General features: G+C 42.9%; 2 protein-coding genes and 1 pseudogene across 3 annotated transcripts; 1 reads left to right on the top strand and 2 right to left on the bottom strand.

Annotated features, from left to right (window-relative positions):
* Positions 1–8,366: 8,366 nt before the first annotated feature.
* Positions 8,367–9,078, bottom strand: LOC310796065 (dnaJ homolog subfamily C member 24 pseudogene; annotated as a pseudogene). Its single transcript has one exon. The product of its transcript is annotated as a dnaJ homolog subfamily C member 24 pseudogene (transcript).
* Positions 9,079–9,462: 384 nt separating this feature from the next.
* Positions 9,463–16,836, top strand: vdac2 (voltage-dependent anion channel 2). Its single transcript, XM_083658074.1, has 9 exons — positions 9,463–9,592; positions 11,125–11,196; positions 11,886–11,935; positions 12,851–13,003; positions 13,139–13,191; positions 13,881–14,108; positions 14,238–14,388; positions 14,490–14,547; positions 15,867–16,836. Exons 2-9 carry the CDS (start codon positions 11,130–11,132, stop codon positions 15,956–15,958), a joined length of 852 nt encoding a protein of 283 aa, XP_083514200.1. The 5' UTR covers positions 9,463–9,592; positions 11,125–11,129; the 3' UTR covers positions 15,959–16,836.
* On the bottom strand, positions 16,025–22,983 carry LOC310796066 (alpha-internexin; the record flags this gene model as incomplete). The annotated part of the gene is made up of 4 exons (XM_083658217.1): positions 16,025–16,044; positions 19,788–21,007; positions 21,875–21,999; positions 22,132–22,983. 4 exons carry the CDS (start codon positions 22,981–22,983, stop codon positions 16,025–16,027), a joined length of 2,217 nt encoding a protein of 738 aa, XP_083514343.1.
* Positions 22,984–23,377: the final 394 nt, after the last annotated feature.

A 23,377-nucleotide genomic window follows, 5' to 3' on the forward strand; every position in this document is an offset into this window, starting at 1 on the left:
GGGTGTCTGTGCCCAGCGGGGTGGTGCCGCTGGCGGCGCTCTCCTCTCCCCTCTCCTCTCCCCCTCCCCCCTCCTCTCCTCTTCTCCTCTCCCCCTCCTCCTCTCCTCTCCTCTCCCCTCTCCCCCCTCCTCTCCTCTTCTCCCCTCCTCTCCCCCTCTCCTCTTCTCCTCTCCCCTCCTCTCCTCTCCTCTCCCCCTCTCCCCTCCTCTTCTCCTCTCCCCCTCTCCCCTCCTCCTCTCCTCTCCCCTCCTCTCCTCCTCTCCCCCTCTCCTCTGGTTCCCCCCACCCTCCTCTCCTCCCCTCTCCCCTTCTCCTCTTCTCCTCTCCTCCCCTCTCACCCTCTCCTCTCTCCTCCTCTCTCCCCCTCTCCCCTCCTCCTCTCTCCCCTCCTCTCCTCTCCTCTTCTCCTCTCCCCTCCTCTCCTCCCCTCTCCCCTTCTCTCCTCTCCTCCTCTGGTTCCCCCCACCCACCCCGGTCGCCTTTTATACACGGTCCCTAACGGCGCAGGACAACGTGATTGGCTGGCTCAGATTTGAACAGATCTGAGCCAGCCAATCGCGTTATCCTGTGATGACGTAATGTCCTGTGCCCCATGACCGGATGGACCATATATGGACTTCCTCCCCCCGACTATCTCGTGCTGCTTTGTTTGTTTATTTAGATCCCCATTAGCTACTGTAAAAAAACAGTAGCTACTCTTCCTGGGGTCCACATTAATATTTTACAATACTTCAATTATGAAAGTACATTATATTCACATACAAACATTATTTACAAATATACATATCTGTATCATTCTTACTCATACATGCTACTACAACCACTTAGACACACAAGGCAAAAACCAACAAAACACATAACCACAAACACTAGCTCAAAACTTATGTAATACATACAATTGCTCTATATAATAATTGAATATGTAATTAATTGAAATAAGTGAGAAAATAAATTCCTTTATAACAATGAATGAAAAGCTCAAAAACAAAGGTCATGTTATATTTTTTTTTTTTTTTTTTTACAGTTCTTGTGTAAACAGATATAATTTTAGTTTTTTGTTAAAGCATGTTTTATTACTTTGTGAAATCAAAAAATGTGGTAAAGAATTCCATGCCACCATTGCTCTGTAATAAACTGTTCTCTGAAATAGACTAGTTCTGCATGGAGGCAACAAAAACCGACCTTCTGACGACTGGCGAGTAGAATAATTATGACTATCTGCAAAAAATGACAATTTACTATAAAGTATTTTTGGGGTTTTAGTTATGATGATATTTTTCACATAGCACACGAGAGAATAATGCATCCTACTCTTTACACTTAACCAAGCTAAATTATTATTCATTATACTTACACTCGTTCTATATGGACAGTGCAGAACAATACGTGCTGCTCTGTTTTGAGCTACCTGTAACCTGTTTAAATTATTTTCTGTTGTATTTGACCAAATAACCGAACAATAATCTAGCTGTGATAACACCAACGCTTGCATTGATTGTTTTATTAAATGGCTAGGCATGAATTTTCGACAGCGTTTTATTGCAGCCATACCTCTTCCAATTTTTACTACTAATTGGTCAATCTGACTGTTCCAAGATAGTTTACTGTCAATAGTGATCCCTAACAACTTTACATCAGTGACTTGTTCTATAAGTTTATCCCCTATAGTCAAGTGTAGGGATGGCATAACTTTTAATGAATGTTTTGAACCAACCACCATACATTTTGTCTTTTCAGTGTTAAGAACCAGTCTATTTTCCGTTACCCAATGCTCTATTAGCTTTAATTCCTCATTTAGGATCCTCCCAAGTTCTCCCGGTGTGTGTGATGATGTATATATTGTTGAATCATCTGCATACATTGCAATGGTGGCACCATTCAAAATCAAAGGTAAATCATTTGTAAAAATTGAAAATAAAAGTGGTCCTAAGCAACTCCCTTGAGGCACCCCACAACTTAATGCACTTACCTCAGAATAACTACCATTAAAAAGTACAGTATATTTCCTATTTGTGAGATAGCTTTCGATCCATGCCGCAGCAGGTGCTTCAAAGCCATAACAGTGCAATTTCTTCAATAACAATAACTACAATACAATAACTGCTGCTGACTGTTACTGCACTATCCGTCAGATCCCTTTGCAAATACCAACCCCGTGCAATCCATAAAGGTACATGGACGTTACTCTGCAGAAACTACAGTAACAAAATCACGAATTGCTCTGTTTTTGGAGCTCTGCATGTCTGTGTTTGTCTAGTTAATGTTAGCTAACGGCTAACATTCGCTAGTTAGTCAACCAACCAGCAGCTAACATTAGCTAGCTAGCTAGCTTACCGGAAGCGATATTTTTTTCGGATGATGGCGAAGGCATAACCCACCCCTGGCCCTCTCTGCCTGTGATTAGTGGCGCAGCGTTATAAACCATAGATATATGACTATATTAAAAACATAAACACACTGGCGTCTTTCATGCAGGCTAGCAAGCATAACTGCTGTATGTCTGTCTGACCCACTGAGTCTGACGGTCTGACCACAGACTGTAACAGATGTAATGCAGGATAGCCAAGCGAATGTGTTTGGATGGAAGTTTGACGCTAGGCCAATCAGAGGCAGAGAGGGGCGGGTTATGCCTTCGCATAGCCTTCGCCATCATCCGAAAAAAAATATCGCCTCCGGGACAACAACGCTTCCTACCCAGCGTATGCACGTCTTTCCGACAGGGGTGGTTATGGCAACTATCAACAACAACAACAACAACTACTACAAGACATAAAGACCGAAATAGGCTACCTTGTTAATGTGTCTGTCGGAGACACGGCCTAACGTTAACATTTAATATGAGCCGAATATCAGCTTGTGCTCAGCAGGAAGTAAACCGGATATTCAGGTGGGTTGTGACGGTTGTTATTGTTGTCAAATTAAAACTGTCTATACACACACACACACACACACACACACATATATATATATATATATATATATATATATATATATATAGTAACATCTACAAAAGGCTAAATTATGGTTATGGTTAAATAAAGGTTAAATAATATACCATTCAAATCTGTTGCAATTCTTCTTGTTGCAGGAATCCACAGCATAACTACAGTTGCTAAAGTGTCAGGGAAGGCAGGAGGATCCATCTCTATCCCTTGTCTCTATGAAGCACGCTACATAAAGAATGTGAAGTACCTGTGTCAGGGATATACCTGGAACACCTGCTCTACTGTGGTAAAAACAAAGTCCAACCAACAAAGTCATTCAGGAAGGTTTTCTATCTCTGATGACACCAACAAAAGAATCTTCACTGTGACCATTAATGACCTGGTAGAGGATGATTATTTCTGGTGTAATGTGGAGATTGATGGAGGGGGAGATGATGGAAAAAGATTTCACCTGTCTGTCTCCAGAGGTAAGATCCATAAATATGATTTCAGAACATGTGAAACCCTTTGTGTGAAATTAATTTGGTGAAAAGACAAACAAAGAAGGTGTCTATAATTCTGCTGCAGAGACAAAATATTGATGAATTAACTTTACATGTCAGTAATAGCAAGATCAAATGTAAATTAAATGGTTTGAATGAATAAATTATTTATCTACAAATTCAATGTATATACACTGCTTTGACTCATCACCAACATCTATCAGGGACATTTTTCATATTTGATATTACATTAGCATCATTATTTTCCCAGTGTAGAATAACACAATTTTCTATTGATTGTTGTTTGTTCTCCTTCAAGGTATGTCTGGACTCAGTGTGGACCAGCAGCAGATATCAGGATTTAATAGTGGAGATATAACTATCACATGTGACCATATGTCCAGTATCACTGGACAAATGAAGTGGTGTAGACTGGGCGGGTCCTGTGTGGAGGAGCAGTCTGGATCAATCGATGGAACACCAGTGACAATCAAATCAAGTGCCTCAAATAGCTTCACTGTGACTATGAGTGAATTGAAGATCGACAGCAGCAGTGGTTGGTATTTCTGTGCAAAAGGAGACCTACAGATGCCAGTGCAAGTCACTGTTCATGAATCTACAACTAGCCCCACCACAACCATCGAAGGAAGTAAGATTCAAACCATATCTCATATTTTCACATACTGTATAGCACCCTACAGATTCCAAAATACATGGGACTTAATGATCAAATAGCTAAAAGAATTTCAAAAAATAGATAGAAGGAAAGCTGCTGGGCCAGACAATGTCAGCCCAGCTACTCTGTACCACTGTGCAGAGCAACTCGCCCCCCCATTCACCAGACTATTCAACTCCATGCTACACCACTGTACTGTTCCGGACTGTGCCAAGGTTTCTATCATCATCCCAGTACCCAAATCCAATAAAATCACCTGCCTCAACGACTACCGCCCCATCACACTCACCTCTGTTATCATAAAATCATTCGAACGCATCACCCTCTCCCACCTGAAACAACTCACCTCCCCCCTGGTGGACACTCATCAATTTGCATACCGCCCCAACAGATCAGTTGAAGATGCTGTCAACTTAGCCCTGCACAGTTCACTACAACACCTAGACTCACCCAACACCTACATCCGCACCCTTTTCATAGATTTCAGTTCCGCTTTCAACACAATAGACCCGGTCAAACTTTTCCAAAAAATGACAGACATGAACATTCCCCTCTCCCTCTGCTATCTGATTAGAAGCTTCCTGTGGCAGAGGCGTCAGAGGGTCAGGATAGGCAGCCTCCTGTCCTCCCCTCTGACCCTCAGTACTGGTGCCCCCCAGGGCTGTGTCTTTTCCCCCTGGCTCTTCTCCATCTACACCAACCTCCTTACATCCCACCACAGCTCAGTTTCATTTTTCAAATATGCAGACGACACCACCATAACTGGACTCATCACCAACAATAATGAAGATCACTACCGGAACCAAGTGGCCCAAGCGGTCACTTGGTGCCAGGACAACAACCTACAACTCAACACCTCCAAAACCAAAGAACTCATCACAGACTTCAGACGGAATCCACCCCCCAAGACACCCCTCCACATCTCCGGTCAACCCATAACCACCACAGACACATACAAATTCCTGGGCACCCACATCAGCAACACACTCAAATGGGACAATAACACCGGTCACATAATCAAAAAGGCCAATCAAAGACTTTTTCACCTCCGGCAGCTCAAAAAATTCAAGGTAAAATCCAATCTGCTCCTCCAGTTTTATACAGCCATACTAGAAAGCATCCTCACCTCATCCATAACCATCTGGTACGGCAACCTGGACAGTAACTCACGAAACAAACTCCAACGAATAATAAAAAAAGCTTCAAAAATTATAGGTACCCCACTCCCATCACTGGACACTCTCTATCATAAACGGACAATCACACGAGCACAAAAAATAGTTTCTGACCCATCTCACCCAGCCAATCACCTGTTTCAACTGTTGCCCTCTGGACGGCGCTTCAGATCACTCTCCACCAAAACAACACGTTTCAAAAACAGTTTTTTCCCCACTGCCATCAGGTTTCTAAACTCCACTCACCCCTGAAACCCCCAGCAATGTATATGTTGAATGTTCTGTATTTATGTTGTTATATGTCTGTCTATGTACTGTAATGTCTCATGCTGACACTATATTTATGTGCTAACAATTGCTGTACCGAAAGCAAATTCTGCCGACTTGTTGTGCAGTCCTTAATAAATGAATCTGAATCTGAATCTGAATCTTATAAAGTATGCCAGGTACAGCCAAGTTTTTGATTTAATATAAAGTGATATATCAGGATTCATGATTGCTATTCACGTTATATTATTCTGGTGATTAATGTGGCTGCTTTGTTATTGAGCTGGCTTCCAACCACCACTCTATTGGTGCTGCCACCTACTGCTTAATGTATAAACATCTCTTCTGTCTTTGCAGACACAACTGAAGGACAGTCGAGGTCAGTAGCTTTGCTCTTTGCGTTTTTACATAAGCATGGCCATTTATGTTGAAATCAAACAGTCGTGAAATGGTTATGAAATCTCCACATGTATTTTTGTGGATATTATATAACTATAATATTATTCAATGATTACTAAGATTATTAATTAACAACTCATTAACAACAACAAATATAGCAGATGAACAGGGTGAGACATAATAGTGTTAGCTTTATTTTAATTAATTTGCCTTGTGTGCCTGGTGTTGTAATTTATGTTTCAGTCAATCCAGTTACCTGAAGATCCTCATCATCGCTCTGACTTTGTTGATCTTTATTGTAACGGTGACCTTATCCGTCTGGTGGTGGTTGAAAAGACGTAGTAAGTCTATGACTAACTTTTATGAATACAATTGATGTCAAAAATATTTGTCACTCTGAACTATTTTATTAGACATGTAGACTATTTCACAGTCATTGAGAGAGCCAATAACACGAGTGTTCATTGTGTTTTTAGAGAAGGCCAACGCAGCAGCAGCCTTGACAAAGGTAAGATACACTCGTGCATTTCCCAATATATCATCTTTGTTAAAGAAATTCTCTATAGAATAAGATGCCACGATTATTTGCTCATACTTGTATTGTTGCGAGTGTGTATTGCTGACTCAAGTGTAACCTTTTCAAACAAATAGACTGCCATTGTGATGGATATCTAGCTAAAATACATCATAATATCATTTATGGGATACAGTAACCATTATCAGAATTAGAAACCCTGTGATCACAAACCTATTCATGGTTAGTGCTGAAATCTGTGGTTTTTCATAAAAGGGAAATATGTCGAAAATGTTCATGTTCACTACTTAAAAAGAAAAGATGATAATGTTGCCTAATATGAGCTGTGTACTCTTACTGTTCTATAGGCTAGTCAGTGTAATAATGTTCCATTGAAACTGGGTGGAGCAAAATGGAGGTGCCAAGATGAATGGCTGCAGAAGAGAGTTGTTGTGTGTTTCAGCCCTGTTGTTACTCTGATATTTGGTTTGATTAATTACAGGATGAACAGGAAACAACATACAGCAATGTTTGTCATGTTAACAGAACTTCAGGCCAGGTAACTCTTACTTACTTAAAGATATTTGTATATTACACAAGTACACTCAAATACACAAACCATGCCAAGTCCACAGCTCTTATGTAGTACAAACCAAGTACTGTATAGTTCAGGAAAGTTTTCGTTCTCTGATGACAGCCAACAGAATGTTCACTGCAGTGACATTAGGAATGAAATGATTACCGGTTTAATGAAACTACTTTGAAATCTATCAAGAAAGGAAGCTGCATCATGAACATAAAAGGCAGCCAAATATGAAACAGCAGTCTCGTTATGTCTCCCTCTCTCCTTCCAGAGGTCACATGATGTGACGTACAGCACTGTGACTCAGCAGCAGCACAGAACAGCAAACACGGTAAATATCGAGATCATGAATGGTATGGTTTATGGTTTTGTTGTTTTTTGAGAAAGGAAATACAGGGTATGTTTACATCATCACAATATATCTGTGATTGTTTTATACAAGCAGCAGAACCAAGCGTCTGACGATGATGTGACATATAGCGCCGTTACCATCAAGCCCAGGGACTAGTGGCCAGCTGAAGGTACAGTACAGCCAACACACTGTTTGTAACATGGTCAGGTGCTCCAGGGGATATTGCAATCTCATTATGTTACTTTTTTCTCTCCAAAATTCCATCATTGCACAACTCTCATTTAATTGTTGTTCCTTCCTCATTGCTGCCGTCTTCTCTTCTCTTCTCCAATAGGGTGAACAAAAGTTCAGTGTCAGTGACTCAGAACCAGAAATAGATCTAAATTACTGACTGTTTGTCTGTCTGTAATTAATTAGATATTTTTGGTGAGTCTGGTGTTATTGTTTGTTACCGTTTAATTGTGCAGTAACTTCTCCAACAATGTAATTGATTAATTTTTAAATGTCATTTCCTTTTGGGCTTTTTGCTACTTTTTTACCCCCACTGAAAAACATTACCAAGGAAGTATTTTTTGATCCTGTCTGTTGTGTTTATTGAGTTCTTTTAATAGGCTACTATGATGTCTACAAACACAATTGTGTATACCTGCTCGGTTTGTTAATACATTTTACACTGTTACGTTTACATACCTAGTTATTAATGAAACATTCAGACATATTGCATGTTTAGCGAATGTATTATTAATATTGAATGTAACTGAATAAAGCTAAGGGAACAGCCTTGTCGTGTGCAGTGATGTATCTACTGTCTTGTTCTGAAAGTAGCACTAAAGAGAAAAGCAAGGCAGGCAGGAAGACAGATGAGACCTGCAAACTGTCACACAGAGAAGTTATACAGTATAAGTAAAGTGACTCATTACTTTCTTTAGATTTTCACCCTCATATTTCCAGATATTCTGTAAGTACCTATTGTGCCCCTGTAGATCAGTGAAAGTCAGGCTTTCCCATTAAGAATCAGTGGCTCTGAATGGATTTTTGTTAAATATAGGATATTAAGGCCTTCATCAAACCACCTGTCACTATCATTTATTTTTGTTTTAGTGGCATACAATGTGCCTTAACTTCAGCCAAGAGCTATGTAGCACTAGCTGTCCTTCAATATTGACATTTCAGCTTCTGGGCCTAATGAGCTTGTCATGACATACACACTGAGGGAACAGGTGTCACAGCACACAACCACTCCTCCACGCTCTCCTTCCTCCTCATCCTCCTCCACCTTCTGGTGTCTCCTTTGTCGTGTGTCGTCTACCTCCTCCTCTGTGATGCTGTATTGTCCCCCACAGCGACAGCAGTATGTATACACTGAGTGACCCTGGTCCCAGGTCATGTCCTCCACACACACTGTCGAGTCCACTGGCCACTCCTGTCTCAGCTCTTGAGCTCTTCTCTGTAGGTCATACTCTCTCCTGGTGTTGTGATCTTTGAGGGTTCTCCATGCTGCGTCCATTTCTAGAAACGTCCTCAGGCCAGACTCTGCTTCTGAAGAGCTCACACCTCCAAGTCCAAGACGGTCTGGGTGGTACAGTAAAGCCAGCTGTTGGTATCTGTGTTTGAGCTGCTGTACCGAGTCAGAGGGACTGGCTCCCAGGATGGCATACAGGTCTTTTTCTCCTGATTCAGACATACCTTCGAGACGGCTGATGCCTTCAGCCAGATACCTTTTATTGGAGTTAGTTGTCCAGTATTTGTATCTTAGTTATAGTAATTATTGGTGTATTGTTGAGTAGGCTGTTTGCTTCAGCTGGCAAACGATGTGCAACCGTTTTAAGAGTCCCCTTGAAACTACGCTCGGCTGGATCATGTCCGCTTGTGTGAACTGCCCAGTGCCCACCCACCCCCGAAATGCTTATTATGTACACAATAACATTTAGTCAAAATAAACGGTGCATAGTGAACTCTCAATGTGACATATAACCTACATGTCACGTGTCGTGATTGGCATTGAAATTTGCCACTATTTCTACACAGGCACGTATGCGACCTTCCTCCTGGGTCCTACGCCGGGACGTGAAAGTCTGGATTTGATTACAGTGCAGTCTCCTTCAGCTCGTCCTCCAGCCGGTGAAGCCTCCCTCGGCCGTGCGTTGTGAGGAATATCTTCAGTAAAGTCACTTTAGTTTAGCCTCATCTAAATACTGGTAAGAGACCCGTCCATTCAGCCACTGCTAACCTAATATGCTAGCTACTCCATAACACAGGCGTGAGTGGCTGACCATGCTTTCTGCCTCGCACCGGTACTTTGCAGGCTAGCCATGTTAGCTATGCTAACGTTAGCTGCACAGCATGATGCGTCTGACACATGTCAAACCAACGACCAAGCTGAATTATATTACACGTTTAATTCATACATACTAGTAACGCTATACCGTAAGTCTGTTACTGTGATGAAAATGTACTAACCTAACTCACTGCTGTAACAGTTTGCAGTAGCTTAGCAGCCTTTTTAGGTGACGTTAACCTCCCTTTGGCCTAACGTTAGTTACGTTAGCTGCAGTGAAGTAGCAGGTTGATGATGCGAGTTAACCTAATCTGGAACACATCCCGCATCCCGCACTGGCGCGTCTTGTCACGCCTAGTTGTGTCGGTCAAGTCATCAAAGAGTTGGTAAGGTGTGAGAGGAGACAGGCCTGGGCCATGACCGGTGCGGCTGCAAAATGGCTTCTCACACACAATAACCTTGCCCATCTGCTGTCTGACTAGACATTGTTGCTTTTAGATGCTAGCTACATCTGTGATAGTGGTAAGCAACGTTACGATTATCCTGTTAAACATCCAAAAGGTTTACAGGTCAGTGCCCACTGCTTACATTTCTCAGCTTGATTTGGTGTCATAAAGGCTAATCCCATGTCAGAAAGATGGGACATGTATTGATCATGGGACATGTCATATTAAGATCATATGTATTTGACTGTGCTGACTGGTAAGGTAGCATCAGAGCCTGTGCAAGAAGGATTAGTTATTATGTATGCATACAGTAGGATATATGTGGGATATCAATCATAAATGTCAAACCCATAAATACAAGGACAAGCTTTCCACCCGTCTGTTGTAGCAACTGCAGCAAGACCAACTGCTACTATACACGAGTCACCCCCATGTGAACCAACCAAGCCAGCTTTCTTTTCTTTCAGTTTCTCTTTTGTTTCCCCTTGCAGGAGAACAAACAGGTCATGTTCAGTGCTCCCCCTCCTCCCACTATATCTTAAACAAACCTCAGATTAAGATCCTTACAGCTGAGCACTGTTCAAGTCATTTGCTGTGCCTGTGGACAAAAGCACCCGCATGATACTTTGAATGCTGCAGCGGTGCTGATCTGTAGATGATACTATGGCCTCCCTGTGTACATACGTGGTATGAGTGGTACATTGAATCAATGGTTATTCTACAATTTTTAGTCAAAATTTTGCGTTGGACTATTCAATCAAGCAGAGACGTTCATAGTTTGCCGCTCACAGACCCTGCATCTGCGTGGGAAAGATAGTCTTGCTGCTGCTAGATTAGCCTCCAGTGTGCAGCCACACCCCTCATTGTACAAATTGTTAAATTGATTATGGGATTTTATATAGATGTATAGATAAATATATATATATACATATAACGTGTATGTATATGTGTGTGTATATATATATATATATATCTCTATCTCATTGTATTTTGCTTCTCTGTGCAGGTAAAATGGCCGTGCCTCCCTCATACGCTGATCTGGGCAAGTCTGCCAAAGACATCTTCAACAAAGGCTATGGTATGGCTTCTTACATTATGATCAAGCACCTTGTACTTAACAGTTTGAGAGTAAAATGGTGCTGGCTTGTAGAGGTGCTCCAAAAAATCGATTCTGAAAGGATCGCGATTCTTAATGCCTCGATTCCTGGATCGATTCCAAACTCCCAAGAATCGATTCTTCTTTGTATTGTAAAAAAAAAAAAAATTACAGTGCACCTGAAGGCAACATGCAAGATACCGGCTGGATAAGTGTCCAAATGTTCATGTCATTTGTGTACTGTACTGCCACGGTGCCACCACCTCTTGCACTTAAGAACTCTGGTTAATGTATTCCCCCCAAAATCTATAAATCCTTCTCAAAGTCTACAGATCCCCCCAGCCTATAAATCCATCTTATCTGAAGAACATAAGGGGGGAATTCCCCCCTAGTTTGCAAAATGAATTTAGGCCCTGACTGTAATACTTCAGAATTTGAAGTTCAGCATTAATACATTTGTCATTTTTTGTCTTCCTTTGTGTGTTATTGCAATATAAAACTACATAATTGAGAATCGATTCTAGATTCTGGAGTCGAGAATCGATTCTGGAATCGGAATCTGATCGGATCGTGGCTTAGCCGGATCGGAGCACCCCTACTGGCTTGTGTACAGGCTTGTATTGCAACACATCTAGTTTGAATTGGTTCTAACATCAATTCTCTGTCTTCAGGATTTGGCTTGGTGAAGCTCGATGTCAAGACAAAGTCCGACAGTGGAGTGGTAAGGTTATCTTTGTGCTTCAAGAATGGAAAACTAGAAATTACGTTGTGGTTATTCACATTTTTTGAAGAGTAAACTTGAGCCTAAGGAGCTTTGAAAGCAACAGCCCAGCCTAAATTTAAAGGGATAATTTGGATTATCTAACATGCGGTTGTATGAGATACGATAGTCCGTACAGTAGATTACGGTCGGCGCGCTCGTAGTTTGGAGAAACACAGCAGCCGTGGGCGGCACAGGAGCAGAGCAGTGTCCTGCTGTGAGCGGTGCCAGCAACAAAGCATATTTTAGCCACATAAAGGAAGGCCCACCTAAACAAATCAATGTCTACTCTGTTTAAGCGAACGCTATATTAACATTTTCAGCGCTTTACCTTGTCAGAAAAACATCCCTTTCCTTTGGCACTACATCTTCTACCGTAGAACTTCCATATTCCTACACATGACGAGCACGGGTCGGTATTACTCGTATCAGTACGTTTCTGACCGAAACAGTGATCTGCGGAGTAATACCATGCACGGCATGCGTAGGAATATGGTAGTTCTACGGTCGAGAAGATGTAGTGCCAACGGAAAGGGCTGTAAATATTAATATAGTGGACTCGGTCTTAAACTGATATTGATTTGTTTAGGTTGGCGTTATTTTAAATATTTTTTGCTGCTAGGCTAGCCCCCCTCAACAGCAGCTTTTCCCTGTAGCGCCGCGCTCTCTACTTCTCCAAACTAGGAGCGTGCTGACCAGCATCTACTGCAGGTACCTCATACAACCCCACGTCAAATCATCTGAACTATACATCTTAATTCCACTTGCACTGAGCACCTTCACAGCATTTATTAATTTATAGATCTCTCATTCGGCGATAACTCTTAAAAAGCTTTCCATGTGCATGTCATTCCTCTAAACCTGTGTGTTTTGCAGGAATTTAAAACATCTGGTTCCTCCAACACGGATACCAGCAAGGTGGCGGGCAGCTTGGAGACTAAGTACAAGCGGGCAGAATACGGCCTGACCTTCACTGAGAAGTGGAACACTGACAACACCTTGGGGACAGAGATCACTATTGAAGATCAGGTAAGAAAAAGTCATCTTGACATTATTTGAAATGTGAAATATAATTGAGCTAAAATAGCCGACATACTAATGAACATGACAGAACTGCACTAGTTCTCTTTTACTCTGAAATGGCAACTAATTTGTTTTTCCCAGATTGCCAAGGGACTGAAGCTGACTTTTGACACAACTTTCTCACCAAATACCGGGTAGGACAACTGGTTATGTCATTACTCAGTCTGCAGCGAGGCTGCAATTGGTCTCAATTTCAGGGGGGGGTGGGGGTACGTGGTTACATTGAGACATGAGACAGGTCAGGAGGACACCAGCCTCCTATGTGTGCTCAGAGGACAGTCAACACCAAGCATTTAGGTGTGCTTGGACAGTTGTGCTACTGGCGTTGCAACCGAAGACAACAACTTTATGCATTTGTTAATGGTTATCTGAAATAATGAATTGCCATCGCAGTAAAACTGTAAATGGTAAATGGCCTAAAACTGTCATAGTAGCTTTACTTCTTGATCTACATGTGGAGCGGAAAGATCTTGCCATCAATACATCCCTCTCTTTTTGGCTTTCAGTCTGCGTTTGCGCTTGCAGCAGTCAAAAAAGTAGATGTTGTTCTCAGTGCACCATGGTCGGGGGAAATCATTGACCTCGCGTTTGTGCGCGTCTACCGCGCACCCCCAAAAGTGACATGAATGAGCGGGCAAAAGACTCACCGTGTGAAGCAGCTGACCTGTCATTTTGAAGGCATTGCACTTGTATGTCACATTAAATTTGATGGCATATTGCAGTTACTGAAAATTGGCCCTCTACCAAATCTTTGTCGATGGCAATTGTGATTTGAATGGGCTTTGAATGAAGGTTAACCTGGGCCATGTTCTTCATCAAACAGCAAGAAGAGCGGCAAAGTGAAGACCGCCTACAAGCGCGAGTACGTCAACTTGGGCTGTGATGTCGACTTTGACTTCGCTGGCCCCACCATCCATGGAGCTGCTGTCGCCGGCTACGAGGGCTGGCTCGCCGGCTACCAGATGACCTTTGACACCGCCAAATCCAAGATGACCCAGAACAACTTTGCCATTGGCTACAAGACGGCAGACTTCCAGCTGCATACCAATGTGTAAGACCGAAAAGCTTCTCGTTACAGAAAGTGTTGATGTTGTTGATAACGCAATGATGCCTACGAATCGATTGCAATTCAGATCCATCTAAAATCTCCCTCTTTCCTAATATTCACTCGTCTCTAAAGCAATGACGGAGCAGAGTTTGGAGGCTCCATCTACCAGAAAGTCAGCGACAAGCTGGAGACGGCGGTCAACCTGGCATGGACCGCTGGCAGCAACAGCACACGCTTCGGCATCGCGGCCAAATACCAACTGGACAAGGATGCTGCCCTCAGTGTGAGTAGTGCAGCAGAGACTTTCTCAGCAGGACACATGAGTGCAAAGAGAGAATATGTTGGCCTTAAAATCATTGTCTTGTTTGTTTTGTTTGTTTTTAGGTGAAAGTGTGCAATACTAGCCTTGTTGGTGTTGGCTACACCCAGACTCTTAGACCAGGTAAGATGGTTCCCACTTGTTCAATGGAAAGCTGATTGGAGATTTATTGACATGTGTTAATCACTGAAGTTGACAGTAATTCTACAATTATTTGATTATTGCTAAGATCCACACTAGAGGCCTTCCACACTGACAATATGACATGCTGAATTTTAGTCTTGAGGAAGTGCTCTAGAAATGACTTTAACCAAAGAGTCACAACGAGACAAGTTGAAATGCGCAACTACTGTACTTGCAAAATAATGTGGTATGCAACATTCTTAACACCTGCCAGTTTACACCAATGAGACTTATGCTTCCCACACACTAGAGGATAAAATGCCCGATTTAATGCCCGATTCTCCTCGGGGGGGCGTGGCCCGATTCGAGGCTAGTCTCAACCGATTTTTTGTCAAAATAATTGTCAAGTGTCTGGTGTCAATAAATTATTGATTGAATCGGAGCCGGCCCGATCTCGAATCGGGCATATCAAACATGTTTGATATTTACGATGGCTGTCTCCCAACGGAACCCGCAATAGCCAATGAGAGCGAGCAGACCGGGACGCGTCGACGCGTCATACCCGGATGTTAATGCAGCGCTCACAACAAACGAGCAACAGCAGTGCCATGTAGCTCCTCTCTCCCCAGCATCCTCACAGCAGCTTTAAACAGGGTGGACAGCGGCGGATGGCTCTCCAAACATGTGCCGAGCGGTTTGTTTGCTTCAAGGGAGCGGATATGCTGTAATATGAGCTCTCAGACAGGATGTTGTTTTAGCTCATTTTGCGAGGGTGTCCGCCTGCTTGTAGTGGACCCCCCGCTCGGTGCATGTTTGGAGAGCCATCTGCGGTTTTGTGGGATATAAACAGCCTACAGTCTAGTTGCTGGAATCGCTTTGAGTCTGTACTTCAAACGGCTGGTGTGTGGTCTCGCAGTCTGGCCGAATCGTCTAGTGTGTGCGTTCAGGCGATTTTAATGTTAAAATCTGATGAAATTGTCCTTATGTCTGTGGTCTCTCATGTTTTTAAAATCGGTTAAGATTTTAAAATCCTCTAGTGTGTAGGCAGCATTAGACGAGACAGTGTATCGTTTCCATACTCTTTAGTTCAGTGTTTGTCTGACTTCTGTAGCGCAGCTTCATGCTGCCTTCACACAAACGGGCCATCAGAGTATCCTCTATAAAATTTCACCAACATGGCGTTTAATTTGAATAATGACACAAGTTTTCAGTCTGAGCTCAAAACGGCTTTGTTGTTAGTGACAACATCCAGGCTTTGTTGAGTCATTTGGTATTGATAGACGATGTTCTGATTTTCTTGCTGCCTCTCACCTTTGCAGGTGTGAAACTCACCCTGTCTGCCCTGGTGGACGGAAAGAGCATCAACGCAGGAGGCCACAAGCTGGGTCTGGGGTTGGAACTGGAGGCCTAAAGGATCCTCAGAATTGCAGGAGACTAGGGAATATCCGAAGAATCTGGCCTTACATGTATTTCCAACTCAAACCAGCGAGGGGATGTCTTGGGAGAGATTGGTTCAAAGGCTGCGACAAACACAAACTGTAATTTCTACCACTTCAAGTTGGTGCAAGTTGATCTATTTACCCTTTTTTTTGCTCTTTACTTTGTAATTGTATCTATTAAAGAGACACTCAGTGGCTGATCATGTAATTGTATCTATTCAAGAGACACTCAGTGGCTGATCATGTATACATCTCATCATTGTTTCTGTCCAGCACTGCCATGACTATGAAATCCAATACAAATCATTCTGCCTGTTGTCAACGGTGTGACTTCTTTGTATTAATCCCCGACACATTGTTCTTTGGGAGAACATAAGACATGGTTTTGTGGGGTTTCTGATTTTACGATCATGATCTGTTATTCCTCTTGTCATCTGAACACACTTTCAACCCATGATAAGTACACTAGGCTTTTTCACTTATTTAAATACTGCTGTACCTTTCCTCTTCATGCACTTAAGGACACACTAAAGCTCAGTGATGTTTTGGTTTGCGTTGGCCGTCAGAGTTTGAGTTCTGTTAACGCTCTGCACATGAGCCTCCCTTAAACTGCAGTTTTTGGGTGGCTTAAATTGGGTCTAAGTTTGGGAGAAAGCTGTGTTCTTGGCTGCGCAAACAGGCTTTTTTCTGTTTTGTTTTTCTACTTAACATAACGGGAGCATCATATTGTTCACACTAATGCCAAACTGGGTCATTGTCCGGATCAGGTGTAATTTAACGTTGCACGTGTGCATTCTTGAAGTCTTTGGGGTCCTTATGTGTATGTATTAACTTTTCAATAAAGTCTTTGAACTCCACAAAATGTGTTTTTAGTATGTGATTAAGTGCTGTTCAAGTGTACTTGATAACTGGTAACATGGCTTGCTCAGATCATTTTTAGTGTGATGTAATGATCTGATCTGCTTTGATTTAACCTTGGATTCAAGTGTGCAAATAGAGCATCTGCTCTAGTTAATTAACCTGACCTGCCAGATGGGGCCGGTATTTTTTCATCTCATAAGATCTCGTCAGAGAATCCAGCTGGCTTGCAAGGTTACTAGTTAATGAGTTTGGGTTGCAAAATATCTTGCATATGCCTAAAGCACAATGCAAAATAGAAAATGTTTAATTGTGCCATATATATATATGATTCTGCACTTCAACAGTGAACATCAGTGTTTACAGTTCACACCGATCGTTGCTAAGATATGCAGGTGTGATAGAGCAGTGGTTCTAAAAAAAAAAGGACCCCTAAACTGACAAAATCTGACCATGGACCCCCCTTTGATAGGATTTTGTCCCATGGTCCCCCACATAAGATTGATGCTTTTAGATGTTTTATTACAGAAAGTGTATAAAACCCATGACCAAAATAGTCAGTGTGTTATTTATGAATGGAATTATAGCTCAACTAAATTACCCCCTTTTGGCTGTTTTTTTTTTTTTTTTTTTTAAACCTTTATTTATACAGGGGGAGTCTCACTGAGAGCAATGCTCTCTTTTTCAGGAGTGCCCTGTTCACATTCACACACACATTCATACCTGGAAGCTGACCAGTCTGATCTGCTGGCCACTGATCAGCTCCACTGGAGCGGTTGGGGATAAGGGCCTTGCTCAAGGGCACCTCAGTGGTGGTAATGAGGGAGGGGCAAGCGCTGCCTTTTCACTTTCCCCACCCAGATTTATCCTGCCGGTCCCGGGGATTGAACCGACGACCTTCCGGTCACAAGCTCGCTTCTATAACCATTGGGCCACCACTGCCCTGCCCTGCCCTGGTGACCCCCTGGAACCCCCTCAAGGACCCCTGGGGGTCCCCGCACCCCCATTTGAGAACCACTGTGATAGAGGGGTTGGCTGAAGGTCGAACTGTGTCAGCAGACTTTCAATTTGTCTCATATTTGATAGATGGTTATTTGGATACAGCGTCACTAGGGGCTAGATTTGCTCATAAGGTGGTTTCATGAATGTCAAAGCAAAGGCACTCTTGGCTGATTACAAGATAATTGAATGTAGACTCCTGTTTGGTAGTGAAACAATCAGCAATAGAGGTGTGTGTGTGTGTGTGTGTGTGTGTGTGTGTGTGTGTGTGTGTGTGTGTGTGTGTGTGTGTGTGTGTGTGTGTGTGTGTGTACAAGGTACAAATCATGATGTCCGAACAGTAGCTCCCAGTGAGATGGATAAGAAAACACACTGAATCATTGGTTCTTTTGAAATGCATTCATTTAACAGCACATTCAGTAGTCTTACATAGTGTAGCAGAGAAAAATAGATAATGCAAAATGCTGCTTTTCATGTTTTACAATTCAATATTACAGTAGTTGACTGGTGCATCAAACTTTTGATTTTAATACATAAGCTGATTTCAATTTTGAAGGCCAAGCTATTGCGAAACATTGTGATGATAACCATGCTGTCAACCCGTAGCCTGGTCAGTTGAAGTCTCAGCTTTCTGCTCTTTGCCTGACTTAACGTATTACTTTATTGGGTTAGGTTTTTCGTCTTTAACCTCCCCAGCTCCATTAGAGACACCATTCTCTATTTTCAGCTGTACTACCTCTGATATTTGCCCTTCACCTGCCTTCTCTTTCAAACTCAAGGGGGAAGCGTCCTGAACTTTCTGTGGTGGTGTCTTAACTTTTGCTCCCTCTACCTCCACAGACATTCCCTTTGTTTGGCTGTCAGTAACTTCTTCAGAATCCTTGCTTTTCACACCCTCCACCTTCTCAGATCCACCTTCAGGAGTGTTTATTTCCCCTGGCCCCTCAGATGTCTCCACTTTCTGGATTTGCTTGCTTTCTGGTGCCCCCTGCTGTACGTCTTTGCTTTCTGCACTAACAGTTATCTTCTCATTTGGCAATGGAGATTCTGCTGTTTGGGTTTTCTCCCTGCTGTTTGGCTGTTGATCCTGTTCTTTAGGCTTGTCTTTCAGATTAGATTTAAGGAGTATCTCTTTATCCTGCTCTGTATTATCATCTGTAGCATTTTCACCACTTTCTGGCACTTTATCCTCATTTGCATCTTTTACAGCTTCTGGTTTGTTGATTACTTTTGGCTCTGTACTATTTTCCTTTCCTTCACTCTTGGGTGATATGCTAGAAGTTTCTTGAACCTTACTTTCTGATGGCTTCTCCGTCTCCTTGGGCAGACTGCCTTTTGACTCCGCGGTCAAATCAGTGGTTCCCTCAACTATTTTGGGAGCGAGAGCCTCATCTTTTGGCTTTTGATCCTCCAGTTTAGGAAGGTCTTTCACATAAGATTGAATGGATAGCTCTTTATCCTGCTCTGTATTGTCATCATGTGTAGCATTTTCACTGCCTTTTGGCACTTTATCCTCATCGGCATCTTTTACAGTTTCTGATTTATTGATGACCTTTGTCTCTTTACTATTCTCCTTTCCTTCACTCTTGGGTGATATGCTAGAAGTTTCTAGACTTTCTGATGGCTTCTCCATCTCCTTGGGAAGACTGCCTTTTGGCTCCGCGGTCAAATCAGTGGTTCCCTCAACTATTTTGGAAGCCAAAGCGAGAGCCTCATCTTTTGGCTTTTGATCCTCCAGTTTAGGAAGGTCTTTCACATTAGATTTAAACGATGATTCTATATCCTGCCCTGTATTGTCATCATGTGTAGCATTCTCACTGCATTTTGGCACTTTATCCTCATTTGCATATTTTACAGCTTCTGATTTGTTGATTACTTTTGGCTCTGTGCTATCTTCCTTTCCTTCACTCTTGGGTGATATGATTGAAGATTCTTGAACCTTACTTTCGAATGGCTTTTCCATCTCCTTGGGCAGACTGCCTTTTGGCTTTTGATCCTCCAGTTTAGGAAGGTCTTTCACATTAGATTGAATGGATAGCTCTTTATCCTGCTCTGTATTGTCATCATGTGTAGCATTTTCACTGCTTTTTGGCACTTTATCCTCATCTGCATCTTTTACAGTTTCAGATGTATTGATGACCTTTGTCTCTTTACTATTCTCCTTTCCTTCACTCTTGGGTGATATGCTAGAAGATTCTAGACTTTCTGATGGCTTCTCCATCTCCTTGGGAAGACTGCCTTTTGGCTCCGCGGTCAAATCAGTGGTTCCCTCAACTATTTTGGAAGCCAAAGCGAGAGCCTCATCTTTTACTTTAACTGCACTGCTTAGCTCTGGAGTTTTATCTGAATCTTTAGACTGGTCAGACGTTTCATCATTAGGCTTCTTTACTTGTGCTGAGGGAAGATTCTCTTCTGGATCAACCCCCTTGCTCTCCTTCAAGGCGTCGTCTTTCTGATCATTCTCAGATTCTTTCGGCAGCTCGTCCTCCACAGGGACCCCTGCCTTTGAATCATCTGGTTTCAAAGAGGCATCTTTCTGACTTGTTACTGCATCTTCTCCCTCATCTTTCACGTCCTTATCTCCTTGGTGTTGCTGCTCCTTTTTGTTCTCACCAATGACCTCAATTTCTTGGACTTCACTTTGTGTTTTTTTTCCTCTGTCAGTGTCCACATCATTGTCACCTGCCTCTGCCTCCTCTGATTCCTCTTTAATTTCATCACCTTTTTCGGCCATTTCTGCCTCGCTAGGTCTCTCTCCTTCCTCATTTTTAACATCTCCACCCACTGCATCTTCATCTGATTCTACGTGATCCTGCTGACTATCAGGCATCTGCTCACCTTCTCCCTCTCGACCGTCTTTATGATCTGCACCTTCCTCCTCCTCACTGCCCTCTCCCTCACTTTTGGCACACCCCTGCTCACCTTCTCCCCCCACCATCTCCTCAGACCCTGTCTCCTCAAATTCGGACATCTCAATCTCCCTGGTGGTCTCTGTTATAATCTCCTCTACAAACTTGTACTGGGGCTCTGCTCTCCTGGTGGGGCCGCCCTGCCGGCCGAGGCAAGGCAGTGTGTAAACAGGAGACTGGCGGTAGATGTAAGGCATAGAGATGTGGCTGTCGGATATGGTGGATAGCCGAGTCTCTTCGCCTTCCAGGAGTTTCCTGCAAGGTAGAAGAACCTGGTTTTATCTCCAGTGACCAATGTGCAGTGTTCATACAAATATTTATTGTTTTCATGCACACTGATACACTAGTATGTGTACACTTACAGTATGTATTCTCACTGTATATATTATGCTATATTTGGGGGACTAAGGGGTTGGGGAGTGGCTAGGCCTGGGAGTGCTTCTTATGTGTATGTATGAGTGTATTTGTATGTTGTTTGTTTTATGTAACACCTGTTTTCTTTCTGTATATTTGTGCTAAGGACCCCCTTGAAAACGAGATGGTTCATCTCAAGGGGTTTATCCTTCTAATAAAATCTCTTAACTAGTTAGTGCAACAAACCATTTTACTTTAAACATAGTGTTTGCTCAATATCTACAAACATTGGAATAAAATACCATGGTAGCCTATAGCTGCTAAAAGCAATCACAAAGAAATGGCTTAAGTCGGAGACACCCTATCTAAAGAGGATTGGTTTGATATTTTCTTCATAATGGAAAGAATCACTTTCTCCACGAGGCTTCATAAAATTCAAATTCAAATAAAAAAAGTATATATATACTGTATATATGTGTGTTATTTCTCAACAAAAAACACCACATGTTCAATAGGTTATTTTTCCTTTTTAAAATTACAAAGGAACAACATGAAAAGATGGGTCACTCTGTAAAGGTCTAATTAAGGATTATGTAGGCCTAAACTGCTGTTTTGATACAATGTGATTCCAAATAGAGAGAGAGAGAGAGAGAGAGAGAGAGAGAGAGAGAGAGAGAGAGAGAGAGAGAGAGAGAGAGAGAGAGAGAGAGAGAGAGAGACAAACATAGCATTGTAATGATAATGTAACATTAACTTGACATGCCCTACCTGTAAGAAAGTATCTCCACATCCAAAGCCATTTTCACGTTTAGCAGGTCCTGGTACTCCCGCAGATAGCCAGACATGTCAAATTTTGTATTCATGAGCTCATTTTCCAGTTGCTTGATAGTTTCCTGGAGCAAGAGAGGTGAAACACACAACTTTTCAACTCTGTTTTCCCTGGATAAAGACCTATTAAACTGGCACAACATGGCTTTTATCAGTTTTCTGTAAGGCTAAATTGGGTTAAGAAATGTATGTCTTACCTGGTATTGAATGATGTCTTGATTGTGGCGATCCTCGACGTCACGAAGGTGTTTCTCCATCGCTTCGCTTGTGCCTTTAGCGCAGTCCAGTTCGATGCTCTTGGCCTGCATGCGCCTTCTGTACTCCTGGATCTCTTGCTGGGTCACTTTCAACGCCTCTCTCTTGGTCTCGGCCTCCTCTGTTAATTTCGCGAACTGAGATCGGAAACTTTCTCCCGCCTGCTGGAGGTCGGACACGGCATGACCTTCCAGCTGTGCCCGAATGTCCCGGAGTGCCGCAGTGAGGTCAGGTTTGCCAAAGTCGTGCGCCCTGACGGTGACCTGGGCATCCTGGATATGAGCGATCACCTCTGACACTTCGGCATCGTGGTTTTTCTTCAGGAACTGGATTTCATCTACGAGAGATTGTGCTTTCTTGTCTAGCTGTAGTTTAGCCTGATAAGCCTCGCCGATGTCTTTCTTGAGCACCATTATCTCGCTCTCGGCAACTGATCTGCTACGCGCCTCTTTCTCATATTGTTGTCTCAAGTTGGACAACTCCTCCTCCAGATTATCATGCTCTATTTCGATCTGATGCTTCTGCTGTGTGATGTCCTGGACCAGCTGTCTCAGTTCGCCGAGCTCGGGTCCATACTCCTGCTCCAAAGAAGAGGAGGACCGTGCTCTCTCCCTGATTCCCTCGATTTCCCTCTCCAGCAAATTATTCTGGTGCTCCAGATGACGCACCTTCTCTATGAATCCAGCGAAACGGTCGTTCAAGCCGTGGAGCAATTCTTTTTCGTTCATTTTCACCAACTTTCCAGAAAACGGGTTGCTCAAATTCACGCCCTTGGATCCCGGCGTGTCGCCCATTTCTCTCCAACTCGCGACATTGCTGTCTGCTCCCGAGCGCTTTAGTTTGTACTGGGAATACTCAGCCCGAGTGGGTCTATGCGGAAAATCTTGTCTGTGATCCATGCTTACTCAGTCTGTTGGCTGTTTGCTGTCAGCCGCCAGTGCAAAGAGGATGCTCCATGCAGCCTCTTATAGCCGTCGCTATCCGCTCGATATGCAGAATGGAGCTGTCCGCGGTGCTGAAAATGTATAGCATCAGCTGTTGGTGGTCTAACGAGACCTTTCACTACATTTTGTCGCAGACAGCAGTGACGTAGGTGTGAATTTCCTCTATAGAGCCAATTCATACACAGGCGCCAATGCTCTGTGCATTAGAAGAGTAGCCTATTTTGTTAAATTATCATTGCAAATT

This window comes from Poromitra crassiceps (assembly GCF_964638095.1).
Source record: "Poromitra crassiceps genome assembly, chromosome: 22".
Lineage (NCBI taxonomy): Eukaryota > Metazoa > Chordata > Actinopteri > Beryciformes > Melamphaidae > Poromitra > Poromitra crassiceps.